Genomic DNA, 25,188 nt, shown 5'->3' on the forward strand with positions numbered 1-25,188 from the left:
GGCCCTAAAATCTTAGTTTTCATCTTAGCAATGCGAAACTCTTTCACAAATATACCTTGAACTATGTACGTGCATACATAAATAAATGTTTTAAGAGAAATGCGAAAGCAAGTATGTAACTAAATATTGTACAATAAGGAATCACTTCTCGACCAAAAATATGACTCAAATGATTTATTCAGATAACAGATTAAAAGACTCAAAAGACCCAAGTTCTATTCTTATAAAGTACCGCAATGTAAAAACTACTTTGTTAATTATGAATTTACAAATCCTTTTTAAAATAAAATGAAAGAACATTAAAAATTACTAAAAGAAATATTTAATCTCTTCAATTATATTAAAAAATAAATTTTTCGAATAGCATTTAAAACTCTTATGAAAGAAAATGGAATATAATACAGAGAGTTGGTAAACGACGTGCATTAATAATAGAATATCTCAAATTTTAAATCTTTCTTAGTAAAATTAAAAACTATTATGGAACTTTAATTAGCTTTGATATTTATTCCAACTTCTACTGCGATACATTTTGAGCATCTTTAATTGTGAAATTCATGGATTACTTTAAATATAATATAGCAAAGTAATTTTAAAACTACTTGAATAGTAATTTTATTTCCTTCTTGAAGTTTGTAGCTTCAAAAAATATATAGATGAGCTTGCTGTTACTAAATACCCGCGTTGGGGCGGTAGATTAGCCAATATTAACTCTATTCTCGAATGAATCGATAAAAAATGACCACAAAAACAATTGCAGCAGCGACTGCAACAAAATACAATAACTTAGTTTCTCTTCGGTTCTTACATTTCTATTTCTCCCAAGCTTCTGCTCTATCATGCTATCCTTACTGGCATTATTCGCTGTTTAGAATTTTTTTAGTTTAATCAAATATTTGTTTTTTTATTACGGTTTCTTTACTTCGATGAATTGAATTATTTTTATTGTAAATAAATTTTTATTGCATTTGCTATTTTCTTTCGAATATAATGAATTACATCTATACTACTTTGAAAAACGATTTATATATAATAAGGAATGTTTCTACATACACACAATGTTAGCGTAAAATAAAATTAATTAAAAAAGAAGATTATAAACAATCCGTTGGTCAACCTTTGAAAATTTAAGCTTTTGAGCATGAACTGTTAAACTACTTGAACAGCACACCAATATTTTTCTATACTAATTAACGCGTTAATAAGAGACTTTCAGAAAATTTCTATGCAAATCAATTGTATTTATTTTTTATACACTTTCGCACAATTCACTTATTTCTCCCGCTTACTTCTTCCGTTCTTCCCTTTTCAAATTCTCCTATTAGCACATATAAAGAGTAATCCACACTTCACGCATTTACTTATACACACAATCTCTTTCATATATGAGGAGTATGCACACATGCATATGGTACACTTTTGCTCCACTTTCCATTCGCACTCTTTATGCTTTTTTTTTTATTAAAGACCAATCGATATTTTCAAGTCTTTTGAATATTTACCCATTCGATTCTTTTCATATTTACCAACACACAATTTATTAATTTAAAGCTCTCTTACACTTTGCCTTGTGCGAGATAATTTATATAGCGATTGTTTTAAACAAAATTTCCATTAAATATACGAATACCGAACACTACCAACCAAAATCAAATCGAATAGCTGACGGTAACGACGACATGACATTTGCGACTGTGGAATCGAAAATGGCGATTATAAGAGAAAAAGCCAATTCTTGGTAAAAACAATCAGGGATGTATTTTCTTACATTAAAATCAAGTTTACAATGGAGAAGTTCTACACCTTAATTTGAATAAATCCACGTTTCACAATTATTGCTTTTGTGTTTTAACGGTGATATTTAAAAAGAAATTTATTTCCCCTATTTTCCAATATGTTGATTTATCTACATTTAAAAGTATATGTTATTATTCACTTCGAAAGCTTTCAACAAATTTACACTATTTTTTAAAACTCATACAATTTATTTCCGACAAACTGCGTTAAGTCAATGTCCTTGCTATTCATAATAACATTATTAGATTATAACAAATTAATGTTAGAAATTCAGTTAAAATGTCTTGACGCCGTGGAAACACAACACTGTATTTAGGGGGTGGGATAATTGATTTCCTCTCACTTTGCTGTCATATTATCTATCGTATTCATTTTAACAAACGTTGTTATAAACACCGATTATATATTGGTCTCGCCAATCGTAGTTGCAAAATCCTTCACTGGTGCAAAATTTACTTCATATACGAGTTGTTTAATTTTAATAATTGCACAAATATTCTTTTACCAAAATCGTATTATTTTTAAAGTAATAATTACTTCTATTATTAATTAAACTGAAACCATTCCAAATTCTCTACACTGTGCTTTCTTCTAATATTGTGAAGCCATTGAATCGGCGTTTCGCTGTCAAGTTCAACAGTTTAGAAACTAAAGATGACAACCTCTGCCAAAAAATATCAGTATAGTTTATCGGATCGATAAAATAACTTTAAAATATCGATACAATTGTTTTAAAATGTTAGGGGTATTTTAACAATAACACCGTAGAATTTCTTCAAAAATCTCAAAAATTTTTATACAAAAATGTATATTGCTTTTCAAATTCAAAAAGCAATTCTGAAATATTTCGTAAATTATGTATTAATAAAAACTTTATAAGTTTGATAAGTTTAAAGATCCAGCAAACAAATACCAAATACAAATTAAAATCGCGGCCATCTTCTGTTGCGATGTATATATTTGATTATCTGTTAAAAAAAATATATACAAATTATTGAGAAACGATCACACAACAGATAAAAGCTTTTAATATTAGCTGCCCATTTCGGCTATTCTATTAGTACTATTGTGATCTATTTTTTTTTTAAGAAGAAGAGGTTGTTACATCTGATACCGAAGTAAAAAACATCGAGATGAGTTTATATAAAAGTGCACAATTTTCAATAAATTTAAATGTAAATATTATTTTAATTGTTATAAGACGTTTATAAAATCTTTTTTACAAATATAGCAGAAAAGATGGCATATAATATCAGCATACTCAACAGCGGTAACTAAGAAAGCACAGGCACAAGCACAACGAAATGTGACCGATGTGGGAAAATCTTTGGCTTGCAAAGGGTATTTATAATTTAAATAAATTTCAAAGAAAATTTATTGATTTAACAATTTTATTCAGGTTCCTACGGTCACACAAGCCATATCATCCACCTCAAAATGTTCCGGACAAATTACGGTCAATATGTAACAATCTAAAAATATCCTTCGCAAGCGATTATAAATTAGAAAATTTAGAAGAAAAATTTAAAGTTTTAGATGCTTGTTTTCAAGATTTTCAACATAGCGTTCCAAATTCACAGGTTCATGAATTGCAAAGTATAGGTAAAACCAAAAAATCCGCCACTATAAATACTAATTAAATTGGAGAATATAACTTACTTTCAGGTGATGTAGTCAAATTTTACGAGACCTCTGTGAACACCACTGTACCTTATGATGCTCTAAAGAATGCCAAACTTCCAGAAAATTTACATATACAACATGATTACGTACGTTTTAATCCTGACACCGATTCAAAGTTTAATGGTCAGACCGCATTCCCAAAGAGTTCGACTCTTGTAACGGGTTTAAAGTATCGAGGCAAATATGAAGGTTATAATGCAAAACGCTCTTGGCCATAAGTTGGTTATTTTAATTTTGCAAAGTTGTTATAATATGATTGAATTGGTTAAATATAATAAACTTATATTATGCTAATATTTCATGTAGTTCTCTACGGTTCCTACCAAACTAGAATCCATTAAGGTTTCAAGGGCCTTCTGTACGCGAACATCTTTCAAAAGATCCATAGCTCGGTAATCGGACCTTACTGCTTCTAACGTTGGATATAACAACTTGTAATGTGTTTCAGCTACCGACGGCTTATTCATTATATCTAGGATTCTCTTTTGCAATTCAATTTCAGGATCGGGCACTTTTGTTCCTATATCTGCAGCATCGCCAAGTTCAATTTTTACTTGATGCTCTCGCCGTTCTTGAAGATATTTTATTATTCTATCATATTGAAGAACAGTAAGCGGCATATTGTCCGAAAGTAAATTTAAAAGCGTTTGAATAGCACTGGGATGGCGATCTTCTTGCATAGGATTACCCATATTTACCCCAGTCATGGGCTTCGGTAGAGATGCAACTAATGATGCTTTTTTCATCACATCGTTAGCCATTTTTTGGCGAAAATCTTTTGATATCAACATTATTGCATCATCCACGGGCATGTTTCGGTGCTCTGCTGGTTGACCATATAATATGTTGACTGTTATACTATTGTGTTCTTCATGCTGGGGCGTTATCAATATTGCATATAAGCAACCTCGGGACGAGATATTTATTAAAACTTTGCCGAGTGGCACATCTTCGTTCGGAAAAAGCACATCCACTCTTAAATTGATATCTTTAAGACGCTGTTCAATGTATTCCGCATATTTTCTGAAATTGTAAAATAAGATTTAATTTTTCTATTCCTGAACTCATATGTATATACACATAAATTTAATCATGAAACCTACGTATTTCGTCGATCAATTACGATAATTTCACAGTCATTATAATCTGGATTCATATTGGGCGTAGTATTTGTTGGCATAGGTTCTGGTCCTCCAAAATAGCCGGTATTTATATTTGTTGGAAGTGCAAGGTTATCAGACGCCGGTCGCTTAGGAGCTTGCTTGGATGCAGCGTTCCTTACAGTAATTACATTACCTTTAAATATAGATTTGGATAGTGATGAAGCGACTTTATTAGCTATTTCCTCTGATTCGAATTGAACGAAACCAAAATTTTTCTGCACCAGTGATCCTAATACTTTCCCATAAGGGAGACATATACTCTCCAACTGTTCACGGGTACACGTTGGAAGATTACCAACAAAAATTCGATTCTTTGCCAAATTAGGATCACGTATTATTTGCAAATTTGCATTCGAATTTTGTTTATTGTCGCTTTCCGCCATTTCTTTCAGCAAATAAAACTTTTCACAATTTGAGCAATAATTCAATGGTAATCAGATACAAACGATATTTTGTTATTCACATATAAGTGTGTCGATATTCACATATAGAAAATATCGATTAGGAATCTTTCGATATTAGTAATTCACAATAGCAAAGGAAATAAGCACGAATCTTTCAAATCTATTGCTTTTAGGTTTTTTATGTAATCCACCGCCTGTGATTTGAACCAATAACCTAAGGAGTTAGAGTGATGTGCTTGTGCTTGGAAAATGTTCATAACGTTTCATATACTCATAAATGTCATCAAAAAGTTGGTCGTCGTGTAAACTTTAACAGTAGAGAAAGAAGGGAACAAAGCCACTTCCGCAGTTGAGTTAAAAATACAATAATAAATATTAACTACTTTAAATGCGACGATCACAACGACTTATTAAATATAAAGATGTTGCGGATAAACCTAATTGTTTTGATGAAAGTAGCAAATTACTTGCTGATGATCGGAATTTTAAACAACAAATTCAAATTTTAGGAGCCAAAGCGGATAACGGAAGTAACTGTAATGAAAGCTTATCTCAGTTATTTAAAAAAATAAGTGAGGATCAAGGCACAGGCCATAACAAAAATACATTGTTTAATACTTCTAAAACCAACGCTGAGGTACAAGAAGTAAATACAAGTACAAATAACACATCAAAAGAAAATAATTTGAAATATATAAAGCGGGCTAGCAATAAACAGTAAGAGCAAAAATAATATATATTACGTATTTTATATCTGTATAAAGTATAGCCGATTAAAAAATTGTGAATCTTAACCAATTTTTCATCTTCAATATAAATTTAGAGGTCTAACCGCGACATCTGCAGCACCAACTACAAGAAGAGGCAGAAAAAGAGGATATAGTAGGTCTAAAAACGTTAGACAACATAAAAAAAGTCGCTTCGAAGCTTCAAATGAGGATGAAGTGAAAACACCTATCATATCAATTGACAATTATTTTAACCCCATAAGAAATCCATTGCTGCAAGTTGCGGCAAATGCACAGCCGAGGCAGAATAATGATTTTTATTGCTACCACAAAAACTCGCTATTACCTCCGGTGTATCCCAATCATTTTGTCAATCAAAACCACACCAACACTTTAATTAATCCACAACAATTGCAGTCTTTTGCAGCGATGGAGTCAGATGTTCAACCAGAAATACACTTTCCCACGCCAGAATTAACACAATCACTTGATTTAGATTCATCCACTTCCACAATATCGCTGCCGGAATCTCTTCGCGAACTGTTCGGATGTGATGACATTCGCGATGTTTTAAAATTGGAGAAAGTAGTATTTCGTATGCGTCTATTGCATTTACAAACATTGGCATATGTGTTAAATATCGAGTTTAATTATTTGCGTGATTTGGTTGAGAAAATAATGAAGTTGGATACAGAGACATTACAGAAAGTCATTTTTGCTTTTCAACCGGAAGCACATTTTAAATATAATACAGAAATCAATGAATAATTAAATCCACAACAATTCATAGTGGTTTCATAAATAAATATAAACAAATAACAGCGTAAAATATGTCAATAGGTCATATTAAGTGGTTTATCTTTAATTTAAAAAACTAAATTAATATTCTGACCTGATAATATACCCTTATTAAGTTTGCCTCGAAATGTGTAATACCCAGAAAGAAACGTCGAGGATCTTATAAAGATCAATGATCAACGTGATAAGCTTAATCGATTTAGCCATGTCCGTTTGACCGTCTGTATATACCCGATGGGACTACCCCAAAGTTTTTATGCTCTTACATGTTGCTACTGAGTATAAAAGTTTTGTTCACCTAACGGTTGTACGTATCACCTGAAACGAATTAGACGATGGACGTGGTTCAAGTCCCTAGGTACCGAATATAAGATCCTCAGTATCTATAGTTGACTTTTGACCGGAAATATACATATATTTGAAATTCAGAGGGAGTCCTTTCCTGACAATAGTAACTCTGTGTATCAAAAAATGGGCTGAGTCAGGTCAATACTTCCCTGAGCCCCCACATACCCAATGAACTACCGCGTGACTTTGTACAGTATATAACGGGAAATATGTGAATTATATCAATGAAAATGAGAGAGCGTGTTTTGCTTATAACAGTATATCTTTGATATATTGCCTATAACAGTGTATCTTTGTGTTTCAAATAGACAAAATTGGGCAAAAACTTGACTAAGCCCCGATATAACGAATATCAGGGTTTTCGAAAATCCGGCTAACTTTACTCCATATAACTGGCGGTTGAATGTCAATTTCCTTAATGAAACTGGGGGAATATTTTTTAGTGCGTGGCATAATAATAGTTAATAGAGCTCGAACACCTATATACCACATATAATGATTTTTGCATTTGATTGCTTGTATTTCGATGCTTTGGTTGACGTGTAACACCTAAGGTATTTCGTTGGCTTTGATTCCTGTAAGTTGCGAGAGTATAAAGTGTTCGGTTGCACGCGAACTTAGCCCTTCCTTACTTGTTTAGATATGGATCTGAAATTTTGCAGATGTTCTTTTCTCCTTAAGACAATGTTGATTTGTCGGAATACCGCTATTGGACCGAAATAGCATATACATGCTATACATACTGATCGATCAAAGTCAAGTCGCTTTATGGAAAGATTTGTTATTTGACAAGGTACATTCACTAAATATTTTTTTAGTGTTTTTAATATCTAAAGTTGCGCTAAAATCTCGGGACAAATTGTTGAGATCGGGTAACTATAGCAAATAGTTGCCATACAAATTGATAGATCACACTCAAGTTCTTGAATGGAATGCATTTTTACTTGATAAGCTGTCTTCAAGCTATCAATATTGTTCAAAACAACGCTACAATCTCCGAACTAATTGTGCAGATCGTACCACTATAGCATATATCTGTCTTTCAACCTGCTCCAACCAAATAGTTTTAGAGAAATGTTGAAGTTGGAGGCGGCAAGGAGCGAAAGTAAGGAAAATGTTGCAATAGGATCTTTTCACTTGTTCTAGCACACCCTGCGTTTAATGAGTTTATATGTACAGTATTGGTGCTGTACTTAACCCCCCGATTATAAAAAAAAACAAGAAATGACGAGGAAAACTCATACCACGAATATATAAAAAATTATTTTCCACATACATCAGTAGGTATTTATTGATTTGCAAATATGCCATATATTATTTCATGAGTTTTTTGTTATTTTGCTAACCGCCCATCTTCGATTACGACCTTACATTAATTTCATTTCAAACATAGCCCGTCCCAATTTGTCAACGTTTTCAGACAATTAGATCAATTTAATAACTAGTAAGTTATTTAACGTTATTAGTTATTAGCATTTATATTCTTAATTTAATGACCCTCGCAGCGGCAACGACTTGATGCTTGTATTTCATAATTAATAGCTGCAGAAAACAAAAAAATCTTGTTAAATGTATAAATTGTAAACTAGAAATATTTACAAATTCTTTTCAAGAATTTACCAACTGTAGTAAACTAATATTGCATATTCTTAAGTATGCCTCTAGACATTAAAAAATAAAATAATTTTATTTTTTAGTTTTAATTTGAATTAGCGTACCTAGGAATACATATTTTGAATAATATTACCTACGACTTTCATTTTAACATTTGCCTTTACTTTAACTCATTGTTTGGGTTTACTTTTGCTAAAAATTATGTGCTATATTGGTGCTTCATATCCCAACCAATTGAAATAGATTAAAAAAAAATGGAATATACAACTTAACTTGAAAGTATGCCAATTTATGATGTGTACATGTATATAAACAATCATATTCACAATTATTTATGTATTTCTTAATCGGATTTTCTTTGACCTAGCTTACTTTCGATTAGCAAATTTTAAATTTAGGTAAATATTCGTATCAGTATCATTTCATTCCAGGGGACATTTTCGAATTAAATTTTTTCTTTTATTTTTCGTCTTTTTACGTGTTTGTTATTGGGTCGGTCAGTGAATTAACCGAAGTAGCACTCACTTAATATTAAACACAAAAAGCATTAACAAATCAATTGGTTTCACCTTTGTTTTGAATACGCTTAACACTCGTAAGTGCAGAGTGGAGAAGTAGAGCAAACACTCAATCTAGCAATTCAATACGCATCACTGTCATAATTTATGTCTTGTTGTGCTTGCGTTGAGTCATCTGAACGATCGGATGTCGGTTCTGGATCCTGATCTGCGTCTACGCTCTGATCATTCCTGGCGGGGCTAAACATTGGTACAACAGCTGAGTCAAAGGCATCTCTCAGCTGGTTATTTGCGCCCTTCGGATCCAGATCGGTGGCCCAGCTAAAGTGCATAAGTGCTGAATCCACATTACCCAGGGTTTTATGAATTTTACCAATTAAATAGAAAACTACCGATTCCTTTGGTACCACCTCTTTCAATTCTTCGAGTTCGCGCAATGCCTCCTGATGTTTGCCCAATGAGAAGTAAATTGAGCCACGATGGAAACGTGCCAATGGATTTTTCGGATCCAACATTGCTGCTGTGTTTAGTGTTTGCAGTGCTTGCTCCTTTTTCTGCATAAAATATTGCATTGCACCAATATGCACCAGAATCACTGAATTTTGCGGATTGATTTTTAATGCTTTGATGTAATATAATTCAGCTAACTCGTATTTTTCTTGCTTGGAATATATAGTGCCCATACCAAACCACGCATTATAGTGACGCGGATCGCGGGCAACAGCAGCATGGAAATAGTCAGCAGCCTTATCTAATTCTTCGGTTAAAACGAGTTCATGCCCAAGGAGTGTGTAACTGTAAACAAAATCGGGATCCACCTGCACAGCCCGTTTGAAGAATTTAATTGCCGTCTCGTGCTCTTTATGCAATGAAAAGCAGTTACCAGCTACACACCAAGTGATCGGTGATGTTTTATCTTGATTGATTAAGTCCTGTGCTAGAGCTGATAGATCGACTTCTTTTTGCAAATGCCAAAGCGAGGATGAGTATATCTCCATAAATTCTAAACGATGAGGCTCATTTTCGTGTATGTCTTTAAATACGGAAATCGCAGATTCGTATGCGCGTAATTCATAATGAGCTAAACCAATGAGGGACTGTACCCAGCTGGAGCACAAGTGATGCTTTGGTATTTTGCTTTCAAAATGTTTAATAGCTGCTTTACACTGATAAAGTGTGAGCAGTTTATAACCTTCACCCAAATCTCGCAATAATGACATTAAGCCATCTGCTGACTGTTTCTTTAGTGAGAGCACATGATGCGCCATTGTTTGTGCGTTATTCAAACTATTGTTCAGTAACACTTTGGTGTCTTCAATGGAACGATTGTGACCAGTTGCTGATGTTATTGTCTCAATCTTTTCTTTGTCTTTTCGTGCGTTCTTCTCATTCAACTTGTCCGCATTGATATTAATACTTTTATCTTCGATCAGTTCGTTATTTAGAGAAATTTTAGGCATGCGCGTCTTAGTTTTCCGTGGCGGAGAACGTGGCAGTGCAAACTTGTTGCTAGTAATATTCGGAGATTTGTTGTTTTCTTTTACGGAATAGGCACTATTACTAAACAAGCGAGAACTGCGTCTTACTGCTGCGTTGGGAATAAGTGAACCTGAATATTAAATTTAGAAAAAATCTGAAATTTACTACGTATATTTCAAAATATATAAATGTAGACATACCTGACGATACACCACCTTGATTATTGGGTGTGCGTGGAGTAACATTGCCAGTTTGTGTAAAAACTGCAGGTTTGTTGGTGGTTGTGCCACTTTCTTTTCGATTTATAAGACTACTAACATGACTTTTCATTTTCTTTCCAATTACTTTGGATTCCTGATTTGCTTCCATTAATGTTTGTGGTGAAGGTGTGTTCAGCACACTTATATTCGATTGTGCATGACCTGTGCCGACAAAAGATGAATCACCACCGCATGGACTATGCATGGGTAAAATACCGAAGCTGGGTGTTGTTGGCGAGATTGCTGAGAGGTATTTGAATTGCCGGCGAAATGGAGTACCGGCTCCAACGTCGAAATTTTGTATTGGATTTAAACTAGTGTGTTCAGTGCTGTTGTTGCTGGTGGTATAACCAATTGGTGTATCTTCCAGCATCATCATGCCAGAATTTTGTAAACTACTGCCAATAGATATATTTGTCGTGTTAACACCGCGTAGCATGGACATTGAATTGTTTAAATTGTTGCTATTATTGTTTGGGGTGATTAGACTCTGGAGGGTAATGATATTTGGCTGTGGTTGTGGTTGCCATTGTTGCTCAACTGGTGTGCAAAGTATGTAATTTGAACTATTATTTGTATTATTCATTAGGATATCCGAAGAAGGATTATTTATGCCAATGTTACTTAAATACTGAGTACCACTATCGTTAAGCGTTATATTTTGTCCCGTATTACCACATAAAACCATGGAATTAGAATTTGCGCTGCCTTGACATGTATTGAAGACATCGGTATTGGAAATTTGGAACGTAGCAGCTGGATCTACATATTCGCCCATGTGGCATAGGTCGGCGAATGTTTGCCACATAAAGGGATTGAGTTTTAGTGCACGGCGTAATGCTTCTGCAGCCATTTTACTTCTTTCAGTTTTTACACATATCTGGGCAATCAACTGCAGCACAAAACATGCGATTTCACCAAATTCTTTCGCAATATCTTCCAGATTTTTTATATCACCAAAACCGCCGTTGACAAGCACACACTCGGATTCTGCATATTTCTTTAGTTGGAAAGCACATTTCGCTTGTAAAAACCGACAATACGGCGAACGACGTGCTTTCTCTTTAAGTAACCAATAAGCTTGGTGTATCAGATTTGATCTGTAGTAGCTAGTGGCGAGCAGAAAAATTGTTTCATCTGTCTCGACTGAAAAAAATGTAATGTAAATTTCATTGGTTATATAGTTTATTTTAGAGGATCACTTACCTTCACAGCAGAGACGTTCCGACAGGAAAACGGCATCTTTGTAATCGTAAAAGTTTAGACAATGCCAAATGGCGGCCTTTGGAACGAACAAATAGTAAATAGTTTATATATATATTAACATTTACATTATTAATAAATGTTACAAATTTATTTTACCTGCACTGGCTCCTGTATAATCATGTTATCTGTTAATTGTCTGTAAATACAACCCTTCGCATTTACTCTTCTACAATCAATTTACACGTATTACTTCAGAAGCACAACACCTAAAATAGAATAATATTTAAACACTTTCATCTTGAACTATTTCTCAAATATATTGTACCTTTATACTTGCAGTAGTTTAGAAAAATTGCTCCTTTAAAAGTTTTATCATGTAGTTTTGTGAGTTTAGTATTTTAATCCTGTTTCCCACAAAACGTCACACATGATACGAAAAAATGTTATTTCTCACCACAAAAAACTAGTTTTAATGTAAAATTATAACATTAATTTGTACATTTTGCCTTATTTTAAAATATCAAGAAAAAAGGGAAACGCTTTTGCAAGATCTGTCTTTTTACAATTGGGCAAGAAAATTTTGTTATTTTTTCCAACTTCACTTCGGGGGACGCCTGTGACTGACAGACTGTCTTTGGTGCTTATGCATTTGCCATCACCATTTTCAATGTTCTTGTATTATTTACGTCGATATATTTAAACCTTAATAGACAACAAAATACTTCACTTATTATGTGCTGTAACACTTTTCGAATTTCTATAACAAAATTATTGGTTTCTAATTTTATAAAGAAATATTGTAAAACCCTTCGTTTTTTCGTCAACGCAGAGGTCCAATCACATAACTAGGAGATGCCACATTATATAAATAGTAATATGAAAAACTTTAAAACAGAGATGTTTAGACAAAGATGGTTTGTTGTTAATGTACGCATCGGCAAACTTATAACATAATATACGAAGAGGTTTGATAAGAAAACAATTTTATATGCCCTTGTTAATTTATTATTATGCATTATAGGAAAGGTTATAAGTTTTATATTATTTTTAGAGTACATATATGTACATTTATAACCTTAAGCAAACCCATTTATTATAGAATAACTATTTAAATATTTTTTAAACTTATAAAATGGTGTATAAATTATACATGACTATATAAAAAATTTCCATTTGTTTCTAATATTCTTTACTTTTACTAGATGGTCGATTTAATCATTGTAAACAGTTAATATGAGCACCCTGTATTTAAATGTTTTTCCTTGACATATACTAGCACAAACAGCTGTTGTAATTTATAAGGTGGGGAAACGTCAACAAAGTTATTTTTCAGACTTATCACAAAATTCATGTTAATATCGATGGATAATTAGGAAAAGTGTATAGAATGATGATTTTACAAAATGCTGCTTAAATTGATAATATTGGTTTTGTTAGTATTTCTATTGGCATATTGGTAAGTATAGAGAAAAATGTCTTTTGCAAGGGTCTTGATAATTTTTCACCAATTTTCAGCATTCTACCAAAAGGGATCAGTTGGTATCTAGTTAAAAAGTTTAAGGTAAAAGTACGAATTGGAAGCATTAGTTTACGTTATCTTGCGTTGCGAAATGTAGATGTCAGTAAAAGTGGTTTTATTGTGGTAAGCACTAATCGGAATAATATAAAGCAATTATGCTAAAAATAGTAAATTATTTTACAGCAAATTGAAGAAATTTGTCTTCGTAGCAGCTTTTTTAACACAGAGGTAACAAAACTGCTATCAATCTATATAAGGGATATACGTATAAACAAAGATATACAGAGCAATGATGTCACATCAGAATCACTACGAGATTCTGAGCGTATACATAGTAAAGCTCGGTCGGAGGAGGAAAAAGATGTGCCAGATTTCCGGCGAGCTAAAGTACCACCGAGTATACTAACGTTCGCTCAGGTAAAAATAAATTGTGTGTTTATTAATTAAAAAACTTTGGCTTATGACTGATTATATTAGTTGTAACACGGAGTTCATTTAAATATCCAACAGAATTGTGTACATTTCACAAACCTTTTATTTATTTTGTATTTTTTTAGTTTATGGCTATGCACATAAACAATATTTCCGTAGTACTTATGAATAATAATTTCGATCCCGGCTGGTTCATACATGCAACAGCAAGGGAGTTACATCTGGATGGCAGTATTGTGCATAACGCTAAAACTTTACTAGTTAATGCAGCACTTAACGATGCTCAGGTAAGATCGGTATTTTGACTGATTTTCTGCATATGTGACCTGGTCTACGAAAAGGGAGCTAACGTGCGAAAAAAAAGCAAAAAAAAAAAGCATCTCATCTTCCATCCGAATCAACTAAAAAGTGAAAATTGATTTTTTTGACACCTAAGCCCCCTTTCCGTAGACCAGGTCACATATAACATTTTTCTATTTTTCAGGCGAAAATGTTGAGACATTGTCCCTCACGTCGACAGTCCTTGGAAAATCTAAATAAGATACAACCTTGTTTGGGTGAGATTAGTTTCGACATTGCCTTAGATGCTACGCTCTTTGCGCACGGTCCTTTATCAGTGGACGTAAGAAAATTGGATTTACAAAATAACATTTTCATTTTATAAACATTTTCTCTTATTATTTAGAAACTCTCTTTGGCAATGAATAATGCACGTTCCACCATACACGGTAGTTTATACGATTTCTTAAGTGAGGCGAAGCAACGTACAAAACCACAACAAAATTTAGAGAGCAGAGTGATAAGTACGGCTAATTCACTTTCGCAGCGTCGAAAGAGTTTCAGTAACGAGTCATATCAGAAGATCTCACCCATTATACCCAAAAATTTTAATTTTGTAATTAAAGCAGCTACCTTTTCGGCAGTGAAAGAGAATTCCCAAAATGATTTTAGCGCAAAAATTCAATTATTCAGTGTAAGTGTAAAATTATGCGTTGTGTGCTATATATTATATTTATGTATCTGCTATACACTTGCTTAGATTACTGGGAAATTCAATTCTAAATCTCTGAATGAAAATGCGCCGCTTCCAACATTGATTACCAAAGTGTTGCTACAGCACTTGGACATTGATACCAAATACGAAAAGTTGCTATTTGTTGAACAATTTACTATTGATTCCGTGGTGAGTATAACTTAACTATCATTTAATAATGTTTGTAAATTACATTGCCTTATCGATTTCTTCTTAGCTGGAAAACGATGTTCTAAATTTATATGTCATGCTTAAAACATTCCAAATAATATATAATCATTGTGAAATCTACGATTGGGTACACAATAACTTTTTATCGCGACAGCGTATAAGTCAGCAGCCGTTACAGTTAAATGCAACGAAACGTTCGTTGCCGGAACGTCTAGGCGCGAACACATTTTATGCAATACCCAACGAGAATATACTGGATCCGTTGCTTATAACGTCCAAACCGGCGAATAATGGCATACTTGAGGGCATATTAAAGCGCATAGTGGTTAAAGGTATGAATGAGCATATAATATTGCGATCAAAATACAGTTTTTGTATGAAAAACTTTTTTTGACAAAATAACTTCACAAAATTTGGCATAGAAAATTGTTCAAGGCAACGCTATAATCTTCGAATAAATTTTTCGGTTCGGACTACTATAGCATTTAGCTGCCATACAAACTAACTGTATGGAAACTTGTGATTAGTGAAGGATATTCTAGCAACATAATTTAACGTTTTCTCTTGTTTTCCTGTTATTTAGGCTGTGCAGAGTTCTGGAACGTTTCTGTGCTTATGAAGTTGGACGATGAAAACGCTGCTATGAGCGTTAGTCATACCAGATTCCTATTGGAACAAACCGAAGAGAAGCGCAGCTCCTTATATGGCAATCGACTTTTGAATTTGCTCTTGAATCAGCGTCATTGGAGCACCGAATTAATGATTGAATCATTATGGTGGTCCTTGGGTAATTCCATAAATGACACCAACAATTTGAAGAAATCACATTCTCCAGGCTCACCGTTCTTTCTCGGACTCAGCTTGGTCAAATTGAGTTCATATGCCAGTGTCACGAAACTAGAAGTGTCCATACATACGCTACGCACCGAATATAGCATGAGTCTTGCTGAATTTATAGTGAAGTCTGTCAATTGTATAAAACAGTATGGTGGTCTCAATTCCACCGGCAGTGACGTTGACAAGCGTGTGTCACGTGTTCCAAACACCGGCACAAATTCCATTTCTGGTGGTTTACTAATATCAGCGCGCATTAAGGATATCACAGCATATTTTATTAATCACCATCAAGCTTGTCTGCTGCTAAGCTTCTCAGATATATCGCTATCGCGCAAGCAACAGGTGTCCAGCTTCAAATTTGAGGATTTTCAAATGGCCATTATGCGTTCCATGAATGCGTCATCGCTATGCCTCAACGACTTCACCGACATATTCGCTAGTTGTAAAACAATACGCATTGAGCATGAAAAAAGCGAAAATAAAGTGTCAGTCTACATTCCAAGTAATACGGAAGCCATGTGGAACGCGAATTTGCACATGCACATTCTGACTTTGGCACGTGACATGTGCGATTTGCGCACCGAGCTGGCTTTGCCGCAACACACGGTAGAAATGAAGCCATCGCATACTAAGAAAAAGTGGATCATCGAACTGTCCGCTGAGTTGAGCACGGTATTCGAGATTAAACTCTCCGAACGGCATACGATGCAATGGTTTGTGGAGAACTTATTCTTCAGTCACAAAGAAGCGAATTTCATCTCTGCGGAGAATCTTTTCATCAAAATCGATGACCAGCACATATTCACATTGAAGGAAATCGACGTGCAGTCGTTACCACGCTTGGATATGCTCACGCAGGAGCGCGTGAATTGCGAGGGCTTTGTGCTGCCCACAAACAAAGTGTGGGTAACAACAATTGGCGCCTTTAAGGTATGGCTGCGGTTGAAAGATGCTGATTTGAGTGCGGTTTAACAATATTTATTTTTATATGCAGGCCATCTTTCCCTACGATCACGATTTCTATGACGCGGTGCAAAATGAGTTCGTGTCGCATTTTAAGTGGCTGAAATTGGTGCATAACTACAAGAAGAAGCCGTTTACAGCTAGCTCACCGCTCCCAAGTGATATGGTCATACAGGTAAATTAAAAATTTTATATACTTTACTATTTTAAATACTTAGTTTTAACAAACACTTATTTTCACTTGTCAAAAGATGTATGTATATATATAGTTCCTCATGTTTGAGATATCGGTCTGAAATTTTGCACATGTCCTTTTCCCTCCAAGCACCGGCTCATTTGTCGGAATCGCCGATATCGGACCTATATAGTATATAACTGCCATACAATCTGACTGCTGAAAACCTAGTTCTTGTATGGTGAACATTTTTATTTGACAAGTTATCTTTACGAAATTTAGCACAGATTATTTTCTAATGTAATGCTAAAATCCCCGAATATATTGTTCGGATCGGGCTACTATAGCATATAGTTGCCATACAAACTGATTGGTCAAAATAAAGCTGTTGTATTGAAAACTTTTTTATTTGACAAGTTATCTTTATGAAATTTGAGCTTGTTTATTGTCCAAGGCGGGGTTGCAATTTCCGAATGTATTGCTCACATCGCACCACTACAGCATATGGCTGCCATACAAAGTTAACAATCAAAATCAAGCTGAAAATCTCTTTATACCCTTTTATGCTATAATAAATGCACCTGTGAAAGGTACTATATCTTCAATACAGCCGAAATAACGGTTTTTTGCTTTTTTACATTTTTTTCTCAATTATTTTATTTTTTCCAATTTTTTTTATTTTTTATTTTTTATATATTTTTTTTTTTTGTATATATGTACATATGTTTTTATTTTATATACATATGTGTATCATAGCATATATGTATATATTCTTACTTCATTTTATTACACTCTTAAAAAACATTTAATAAACTTTTTTTTATTTTTTTTAAGATCAAAGAGTTTTTGCTCGAAATCAGCGACGATCCGTTTGAGGTGAAATTGCGTGACAATTATGTGCTGCTTGTGGATGAATATCTGGAGGGCCTGAAACGCAAGGCTATATTCGATAAGAAAATTGCCGAGCGTTGCCTGGTGCCGGCGAGCACAATAGAAAGCCTCTATGCGAGTTTAGTGCAAAAAAATTCCGAAATTTATATACAACGCTCGAAGAAAATAAGAGAGAGTGGGCCGGTGCGCACGCGCTTGTTGGCGTGGATTATGACGGATGTGGAAATAATGGCAATGGCCGATCCATCGCTGCATGGTACCGAGAATGTGACGCGTATTATGCGCGACATTGACTGTGAAAGCCCATGGCCGGAGGAGGGCTTGGAATTCACCACACTTTGGTGCCGCAGCGTGAATATCAGTTGCACAGAGTGGAAATTCATGCTGCGGTGAGTATAAATTTTACTGAATTAATTATTTTTAGATGTATTTGAAGATAATTTGTGATTTTTTTCTGCAGTGATTTTCCACAACCCATGTTCTACGTCAAATCGATGCGTCTCTTTGGTAATTTATGCGGCGCTGAGCAAGCTGCATCCAAGCGCGCTAAGCGTGATGTTTTCATAGAAGTTGGCGAGCCCTTCGGCACCGATGTTATACAGCGCAGCATGCCGTCCCAAAAATTCTATCACGACTTCGATTGTGAACTGGAGTTTTGCAGCTATGCTTTTGGTCCTTGCTGGGAGCCGGTGATGGCGCAGTGTAATCTCAGTTTCGAGAAAATTTCGGCACCCTCTAAAGATCCAAGTCCGCCCTTGCCTTTCTGGGATAAAATGCGTTTGCTGTTTCATGGGCGTCTAACAATGATTGTTAAGCAATTCACAGTTTTGTTGCATGCTTCATTGGATCCCTACAATACAACTGAGGAAATGGAGCTGACATGGAATAATGCCGGCATTGTGTGGACAAATGCAAAGATCATGTTCAAAGGTGAACTAAATGTGAGTATTAAGAGTGTTTTACCTGTAAGAAATTTTTTGCAATTTTGACATGCCTTCGTAGATAACGGTACGCACTGCTTCACGTTACGACGATTGCCGGTTGCTGCATTTTCCCAATCTTAAACTAACGTTTAAATTAAATTGGGTTTGCCTGGCCAATCCAAATGATCATCACGCAGTTATGCCTTGTGCGCCCGACAAATTGCCCGAGTATTCCAGCAATCAAGTGCACGACTCCTTCCGCGCCTTTCGTTCGCTTAACCTAAATATTTGGATTTCATTTGAAACGAAACCGAAGCATGGTGAGGAGGTGGAAATCGACATTCCAAGCTTGGTTCTGTACGGCAGCACTTTGCGTTGGTTCGAGAGCCTCAAGCTTATACTGTCCGGTGTTACGCGTCCAACACGCCGCGGTCCGGTGTTCAACAATGTACGTCCACGCAAGAAGCAACTCAGTCGCCATTATAAAAAGGCAAATTTACAAATGAGCTTACATCACTTTCAAGTGCTCTATTGGATGTCACATGCACTGCATAAGGGTTTCCAATTGAACGGCGGTCGTGTGTCCTTTAGTTCGGAATACTGTTTATCGCTTTGTCCCATCGATGATGGGCTGATTCACAGGCCGCGTGCTGACTGGTCGACCGTGTATATGAATTGCGAATTGAATGACGCTGAAATATGGTTGAAGAGCATACTTACCGAAAAACTCGATAGTAGTGCGGAGAATTTGGCCAGTGTCGGTGATGCTTTCAAAATAGTGCGTTTTTACTTTTTAAGTGTGGCCAAAGTTTCATACGGACGTGAGGCGCTCATACAAACCGGCAGCAGTCAAGAGGAGGAGTCGAAGGCCAAGAATACCACGCCCACACATAAATTGGTCGTTTACGATTTGAAAGGCGCGTGGACGAAAAACAATCGTGATGTGGCGTTCGCGCTCTTCGATTCGTTCATGAAGTCACAGAAGCTGAAGAATAACTTATCCACAGAGGCCGTGAAGAGCTATCGCAAGGAGACTAATTCCAATGTCATAAAGAATAAGCGTAGCGATAGCACAATCACACTCACAAATAATACCACAGAGGTGCTACCGAGTAAGTCCTCCACTTATCCAAGTTATAAATATATACATACTAACCAGCTCTCGAAATTTCCAGTTGCCAATGCCAATAGCGCCATCAAGAAGGTGCAACCCGCCAGCCATGCAACGGCAATGCTGCAGCAGCTAATAGCTGAGGCCGATCACAAATTCAACGTTTACAGCGACGATCAAAGCACGCAATCGCGTGAATTGCAGCTACAGGGTTTACAGGCGTGTTCGGCGCAAGATGTGATACATGAGAATTGGTCCATATCATTGGTAAATTCCCAAGTGTTGCTCAAGGGTTGTGAGACATCGGGTTATGTAATTATTAGCGCGGCGAAAGCGGAGATTCTGCAACGTGTACACCGTCCCGTTTGGCGTGATAGATCGCTGGTGTCCAAGACGACTTGGAAGGGTTTGCTCGAATGCATGCAGTACTATGCCACAGTGAGCGCTGGTGAAGATGACTCGCTCATTGAAAAGGAGATCATGTGGCTGACGGTGGATAATATTCAGGTAAGGATATTTGAAATGATTTGAGGACGTTCTAATTTAGGGTGGGTTCAATAGGATATACATACATATATGGTACGGAGAAATATCTTCAGGTGTAGCAAAACTTTGTATTAAATAACCATTTTGCTTAAATTTTGTCGAGGTCACTGACGCCTGACATTTAGCCAAGTCCACAACCTTTGTTTACATTTAGTTAAGGCAATAACCTTTATTTACATTTTATGAGGTCAATTACCTTTTTTTAAATTTAGCCAAGTGCACAACCTTCGGTTACACTATCCAAGTCAACAACTAATATTTACTTTTGGGGTCGCGGACACGTTTGTTTAAATTTTATGGGGTCAATAGTCTCTCTGTTTATATATTAATATCTCAATGACATTTTGTTTATATTTAGCCAAGTCCACAACCTTTATACACAGTTTTTGTTAACATTTAGCCGAGATCAAGAGCCACTTTGTTTAAATTTTAAGAGGTCCACAACCTGTGTTTACTTTTAGTCAAGGCAACAATCAATATACAATGAGGTCTGTGACCCTATTGTTTACATTTTAAGAGGTCAATAGTCTCTTTGTTTACGTTTTGATATCTCAACGACCTTTTTTTTATATTTAGTCAAGTCCACAACCTTTGCCAATACAACAATGTTTGTTTACGTTATGGGGTTATGACCCTTTTGTTTACATTTAGCCAAGTCAACAACCTTTAATATCCTCTTTGTTTGCATTATGAGGTCAATGGCCCCTTTGTTTACATTTTATGAGGTTAGTGAACCTTTTGTTTTCATTTAGCCAGGTCAACAACCTTTTCTTATACGAAAAATATTTTCCTTTTCAGGATAAAGACGACACTGTGATCAATGATTTGCCAGACATTCCGCATCTAGTCGGTAGTGGACGCAGTGTGGGCGGTGTTGTTTCGGAGACTGTGGGTGCCTTATCGATTGAGAATCCAGGTGAAACACAGCCTGTGCAGCTGCAACGCATTGTGTCGCGTTGTAAATGTGAATTCTTCTATGTCAGCTATGGCGACACGATAGATCCAAATTCCATAACCGAAGTACCACCACCACCATCCGAGGAAACGCTATCACCGTGGGAGAAACAAGACGATCCCGTGGATGCCTTCACCTTAATGCATCACGACCTCGATGTCTGCACGAATTCCTTGCAATATGCTATGATTTTAGATATTGTCAACAATCTATTGCTGTACGTAGAACCGCAACGCAAACAGGCTTTGGAGAAGTTGGCGCGCATGCGCTTTCAATTGCAGCTACACTCCACGGAGGATCAAAAGCGACCGATACAACAGAAACAAACCATGATACGCAGTTTATTGATGAAGATCCGTGGGCTGGAGAAGGACATACATCTCATCGGCAAGGATCGTGCCGAAGAGGGCGACACGCTGGAGCTGAGGCACGAATTCGAACGTGTGCAATTGCAAATACGCGAAAGTAAAGAGGAATTGAATACGCTTAGCGAGGAGCTCGACATGATGTTGTTGTGCTATAAGGAAACACAACTATCGCAGCTGAGCAAAATATCGAATGTGAGTGGGTGTTATAAACTAATGTTACCATATCATTTAGCATAATTTAATTGCCAATTGAATTCTCTCTTTTCAAACACCAGGTGCGCTCCGACAAATCGCTAACCATCGTGCGTGCAAATGAGATCTGCTTTAAGCGCGCCCAGTGGCGTCTCACAGAAACCGATGGCCAAATCGGCATATCCGATCTGGTGCTAAGTGGCTTCTTGTATACGAAAAAGTCTAAAAGTGACGATTCTGTCGAACATTTACTCGAACTGGGCAATATACGCATGAGCAATCTGATACCGCGTGAGATCTATCGCGAAGTCTTGATGCCGACAGAAATCCAAAAGGATATGCCAATCGACACGCATAAACGTGTTTTGCGCGTCTTTTGTCGTGAGAAACCGCCGGTAGGTGGGATTTCTGTGAAGGAGCATTTCGAGATCAATGTGGCGCCCATCACTATTGCTATAACGAAAAAATTCTACAGCACAATGTTGAAATTCTGCTTCCCCGATCGCGACGCTTCCGAAACGGAGACTGTAGATGATATTGAGGAGAATTCTTCCAGTTCCAGCTCATCATCGGCCGTGCAAACGAAAACAACCAAGAAACCATCGAAAACAAAAAAGGGCTCGAAAGACTCGGAATTCTATGTCAAAATTGAAAAAGACGATGTGGAAAAGATGAAAGAGCGCGCTGAGAAGAATAAACTGTTTATCTATATAAAAATTCCAGAAGTGCCTGTGCGTGTCAGTTACAAGGGCAACAAAGAGAAGAATCTTGAGGACATAACGGATTTCTCGCTCGTCATACCAACACTTGAATATCACAATGTCACTTGGACATGGCTAGACTTGCTATTAGCTATGAAATCAGTGAGTCGTCGCGTGATATTATCACAGGCCATAAAGCAGAAATTGCAAATACATCGCCGACAACCGGGTACATCGACTGGCGAACGTTCGTCGCCGCAGGAGGAGGACAAAGCAAAAATGCTGTTTGGTAATCGCTTATTGGTGAGTGCAAATTGTTGTATTATCAGTCAGACGATGTAATTAAAAACGCATTTATTTTTGCAGAATGAAAATCGCAGCCAAAGAAGAGGAGTTTTCAAATTCACCTCGAGTAACAAGTGATACGCCGTGATATCTATGAGATTTAAGTGCTGAAATTATATACATACATACATTATACTCTACATAGGTACATACATACAATATAAATACATACATACATGCCTATTGATCAAATTTGACACGGACTGTCCCATTTAAACCGCACTCAAAAGGAATCATTAAACAATTTTTCCCTAGATTATAGCAGTTTGTACACCTTTTTCCTTTTCGAGTAAAGTTTGAGCTCCATATGTCAATTAGTGTTTGTTTGGCAGCGGTTTGTTTACGACGCGAAGTTTGGAAGTTGCAGAAGTGTTTTGGCGAGTCTACTTTATCACCAACATAAGTATTTGAGTGGCACAAAGTATTCAATAAAGGTCGTGAAGTCACCTAAAACTTGCCTCATGCGCGTCTCGTCCATCCACCGCTGTTATTGACATAATAATAAAAACGAAACGGTTAAAGAAACAGAGTTTGAAAATCATCGTGTTGGCATCAGTGAGTAGCAGAGGATCTGAAAATATCTTATGGGTCGACTCAACTCATTTCGCTTAATGTTTTGGTCATGAAGCGTATCTACACTCGTACCAAATCCGAATTTTTTGAAATTTTGAAATTCTTGATAAAATAGCAAAGGACTCTAGATTCATAAAACGCATTAGAACTGATAATGAGACGTGGGTTTATGAATCTGACGTGGAAAATATCCAATAATCTATCGAATGGCGCGCCAGAAAATAGTAGACACGGAAAAAGAAACAAAATTCTGAAAATTAAAATGCTGAAGGTCATTCCAGTCGAAGCTTATACTAGTGTATGAAAACTGTATTAAACATTGACTTGCTTGTATTGGTTCAGAAAGAAACCTATTTTGAAAAAAAAAACTTTTTTTTAATTTTTTATTTTATTTTATTTTTTTAATTTTTTATTTCATTTTTATTTTTTTTAATTTTTTATTTTATTTTATTTTTTTTTTTTTTAATTTTTTAAAATTATTTTTATATTTGATTTTTATTTTATTTATTTTTTGTTTTTTAATTTTTTTATTATTTTTAATTTAATATTTCTTTTAATATATTTTTAGATTGTTTTTATGTTTTTAATTTTTTTAATGTATGTTTTATATTTTTTTTTATTTTTTTATATATTTTTATATTTTTTTTTATATATTTTTATATTTTTTTTATATATTTTTATATTTTTTTATATATTTTTATATTTTTTTTTTATATTTTTATATTTTTTTATATATTTTTATATTTTTTTATTTTTTTATATTTTTTTTATTTTTTTTATATATTTTTTATATTTTTTTTTTATATTTTTATATTTTTTATATTTTTTTATATTTTTTTTATAGTTTTTATATTTTTTTTATATTTATTTTATATTTTTTATATATATTTTTATATTTTTTTTATATTTTTTTTTATATTTTTTTTATATTTTTTTTATATTTTTTTATATTTTTTTTATATTTTTTTTTATATTTTTTTATATTTTTTTATATTTTTTATATTTTTTTAATATTATTTTTTTTATATTTTTTTTATATTTTTTTTATATTTTTTTTTATATTTTTTTTATATTTTTTTTATATTTTTTTTTTTTTTTTTATTTTTTTTTTATTTTTTTTTTTTTTTTTTTTTTTTTTTTTTTTTTTTTTTTTTTTTTTTTTTTTTTTTTTTTTTTTATTTTTTTTTTTTTTTTTTTTTTTTTTTTTTTTTTTTTATTTTTTTTTATATTTTTTTTTTATTTTTTTTTATATTTTTTTTATATTTTTTTTATATTTTTTTTTTTTTTTTTTTATATTTGTTTGATATTTTTTTAAATATTTTTTTCCGTCAGTCCGGGTCATTTTTGATCAGATGATGCATACACCCAACCAATGCAGTAAAATACAACAACACTTCTATTTATTATAGTTTTAATAATGTGTATTTAGATTTCTTTAACACAGTTACAATTTAA

The 25,188-nt window shown here is 34.5% G+C and overlaps 6 protein-coding genes across 8 annotated transcripts in view; 3 read left to right on the plus strand and 3 right to left on the minus strand.

Moving 5' to 3' along the window:
- LOC126761341 (mediator of RNA polymerase II transcription subunit 13) overlaps nucleotides 1–2,427 on the minus strand; it is a 32,522-nt gene extending 30,095 nt beyond the window's left edge. For 2 of the 3 annotated variants that reach the window (XM_050477408.1, XM_050477406.1), the window contains exon 1: nucleotides 1,561–1,673. The gene's annotated coding sequence lies outside the window, so the exon portion shown is untranslated. Of the gene's footprint in view, nucleotides 1–1,560; nucleotides 1,674–2,334 lie in introns of those variants that run through there. The other variant, XM_050477407.1, reaches the window with a different exon arrangement.
- Nucleotides 2,428–2,858: 431 nt separating this feature from the next.
- On the plus strand, nucleotides 2,859–3,776 carry LOC126761966 (39S ribosomal protein L50, mitochondrial). Its single transcript, XM_050478406.1, has 4 exons — nucleotides 2,859–2,972; nucleotides 3,029–3,138; nucleotides 3,197–3,399; nucleotides 3,463–3,776. The coding sequence occupies exons 1-4, from the start codon at nucleotides 2,931–2,933 to the stop codon at nucleotides 3,696–3,698; spliced, it is 591 nt and encodes a 196-aa protein (XP_050334363.1). The 5' UTR covers nucleotides 2,859–2,930; the 3' UTR covers nucleotides 3,699–3,776.
- LOC126761965 (uncharacterized) lies at nucleotides 3,686–5,107 on the minus strand. Its single transcript, XM_050478405.1, has 2 exons — nucleotides 4,584–5,107; nucleotides 3,686–4,503 (listed from the first exon to the last, which is right to left on the minus strand). Exons 1-2 carry the CDS (start codon nucleotides 5,024–5,026, stop codon nucleotides 3,771–3,773), a joined length of 1,176 nt encoding a protein of 391 aa, XP_050334362.1. The 5' UTR covers nucleotides 5,027–5,107; the 3' UTR covers nucleotides 3,686–3,770.
- A 190-nt stretch (nucleotides 5,108–5,297) lies between these two features.
- Nucleotides 5,298–6,717, plus strand: LOC126761517 (ras guanine nucleotide exchange factor E-like). Its single transcript, XM_050477806.1, has 2 exons — nucleotides 5,298–5,764; nucleotides 5,871–6,717. Exons 1-2 carry the CDS (start codon nucleotides 5,436–5,438, stop codon nucleotides 6,541–6,543), a joined length of 1,002 nt encoding a protein of 333 aa, XP_050333763.1. The 5' UTR covers nucleotides 5,298–5,435; the 3' UTR covers nucleotides 6,544–6,717.
- Nucleotides 6,718–8,182: 1,465 nt separating this feature from the next.
- On the minus strand, nucleotides 8,183–12,842 carry LOC126761470 (cell division cycle protein 27 homolog). Its single transcript, XM_050477650.1, has 5 exons — nucleotides 12,324–12,842; nucleotides 12,155–12,264; nucleotides 11,999–12,074; nucleotides 10,733–11,938; nucleotides 8,183–10,662 (listed from the first exon to the last, which is right to left on the minus strand). The coding sequence occupies exons 2-5, from the start codon at nucleotides 12,176–12,178 to the stop codon at nucleotides 9,176–9,178; spliced, it is 2,793 nt and encodes a 930-aa protein (XP_050333607.1). The 5' UTR covers nucleotides 12,179–12,264; nucleotides 12,324–12,842; the 3' UTR covers nucleotides 8,183–9,175.
- Nucleotides 12,843–13,323: 481 nt separating this feature from the next.
- Nucleotides 13,324–23,962, plus strand: LOC126761830 (protein KIAA0100). Its single transcript, XM_050478240.1, has 17 exons — nucleotides 13,324–13,454; nucleotides 13,514–13,640; nucleotides 13,701–13,934; nucleotides 14,075–14,236; nucleotides 14,434–14,571; nucleotides 14,635–14,922; nucleotides 14,989–15,132; nucleotides 15,200–15,485; nucleotides 15,737–16,920; nucleotides 16,985–17,128; nucleotides 17,963–18,408; nucleotides 18,480–18,960; nucleotides 19,022–20,054; nucleotides 20,118–20,560; nucleotides 21,398–22,114; nucleotides 22,198–23,118; nucleotides 23,182–23,962. The coding sequence occupies exons 1-17, from the start codon at nucleotides 13,402–13,404 to the stop codon at nucleotides 23,236–23,238; spliced, it is 6,858 nt and encodes a 2,285-aa protein (XP_050334197.1). The 5' UTR covers nucleotides 13,324–13,401; the 3' UTR covers nucleotides 23,239–23,962.
- Nucleotides 23,963–25,188: the final 1,226 nt, after the last annotated feature.

Source organism: Bactrocera neohumeralis, chromosome 6 (assembly GCF_024586455.1).
Source record: "Bactrocera neohumeralis isolate Rockhampton chromosome 6, APGP_CSIRO_Bneo_wtdbg2-racon-allhic-juicebox.fasta_v2, whole genome shotgun sequence".
In the NCBI taxonomy this organism is placed as follows: Eukaryota; Metazoa; Arthropoda; class Insecta; order Diptera; family Tephritidae; genus Bactrocera; species Bactrocera neohumeralis.

What these genes read in the sequence shown, in the direction of transcription:
- LOC126761966 (XM_050478406.1), top strand. Translation starts at nt 2,931, where the DNA reads ATGAGTTTATATAAAAGTGCACAATTTTCAATAAATTTAAAT. An exon ending in AATTTTCAATAAATTTAAAT is followed by an intron (nt 2,973 to 3,028) that starts GTAAATATTATT and finishes TTACAAATATAG; the next exon opens with CAGAAAAGATGGCATATAAT. An exon ending in TCATGAATTGCAAAGTATAG is followed by an intron (nt 3,400 to 3,462) that starts GTAAAACCAAAA and finishes ACTTACTTTCAG; the next exon opens with GTGATGTAGTCAAATTTTAC.
- LOC126761965 (XM_050478405.1), bottom strand. Translation starts at nt 5,026, where the DNA reads ATGGCGGAAAGCGACAATAAACAAAATTCGAATGCAAATTTGCAAATA. An exon ending in GTAATTGATCGACGAAATAC is followed by an intron (nt 4,504 to 4,583) that starts GTAGGTTTCATG and finishes TTACAATTTCAG; the next exon opens with AAAATATGCGGAATACATTG.
- LOC126761517 (XM_050477806.1), top strand. Translation starts at nt 5,436, where the DNA reads ATGCGACGATCACAACGACTTATTAAATATAAAGATGTTGCGGATAAA. An exon ending in AAGCGGGCTAGCAATAAACA is followed by an intron (nt 5,765 to 5,870) that starts GTAAGAGCAAAA and finishes ATATAAATTTAG; the next exon opens with AGGTCTAACCGCGACATCTG.
- LOC126761470 (XM_050477650.1), bottom strand. Translation starts at nt 12,178, where the DNA reads ATGATTATACAGGAGCCAGTGCAG. An exon ending in TTATACAGGAGCCAGTGCAG is followed by an intron (nt 12,075 to 12,154) that starts GTAAAATAAATT and finishes TTCGTTCCAAAG; the next exon opens with GCCGCCATTTGGCATTGTCT. An exon ending in TCAAGGTGGTGTATCGTCAG is followed by an intron (nt 10,663 to 10,732) that starts GTATGTCTACAT and finishes TTTAATATTCAG; the next exon opens with GTTCACTTATTCCCAACGCA.
- LOC126761830 (XM_050478240.1), top strand. Translation starts at nt 13,402, where the DNA reads ATGCTGCTTAAATTGATAATATTGGTTTTGTTAGTATTTCTATTGGCA. An exon ending in GAGTGGAAATTCATGCTGCG is followed by an intron (nt 18,409 to 18,479) that starts GTGAGTATAAAT and finishes TTTTTTCTGCAG; the next exon opens with TGATTTTCCACAACCCATGT. An exon ending in TGACGGTGGATAATATTCAG is followed by an intron (nt 20,561 to 21,397) that starts GTAAGGATATTT and finishes TTTCCTTTTCAG; the next exon opens with GATAAAGACGACACTGTGAT.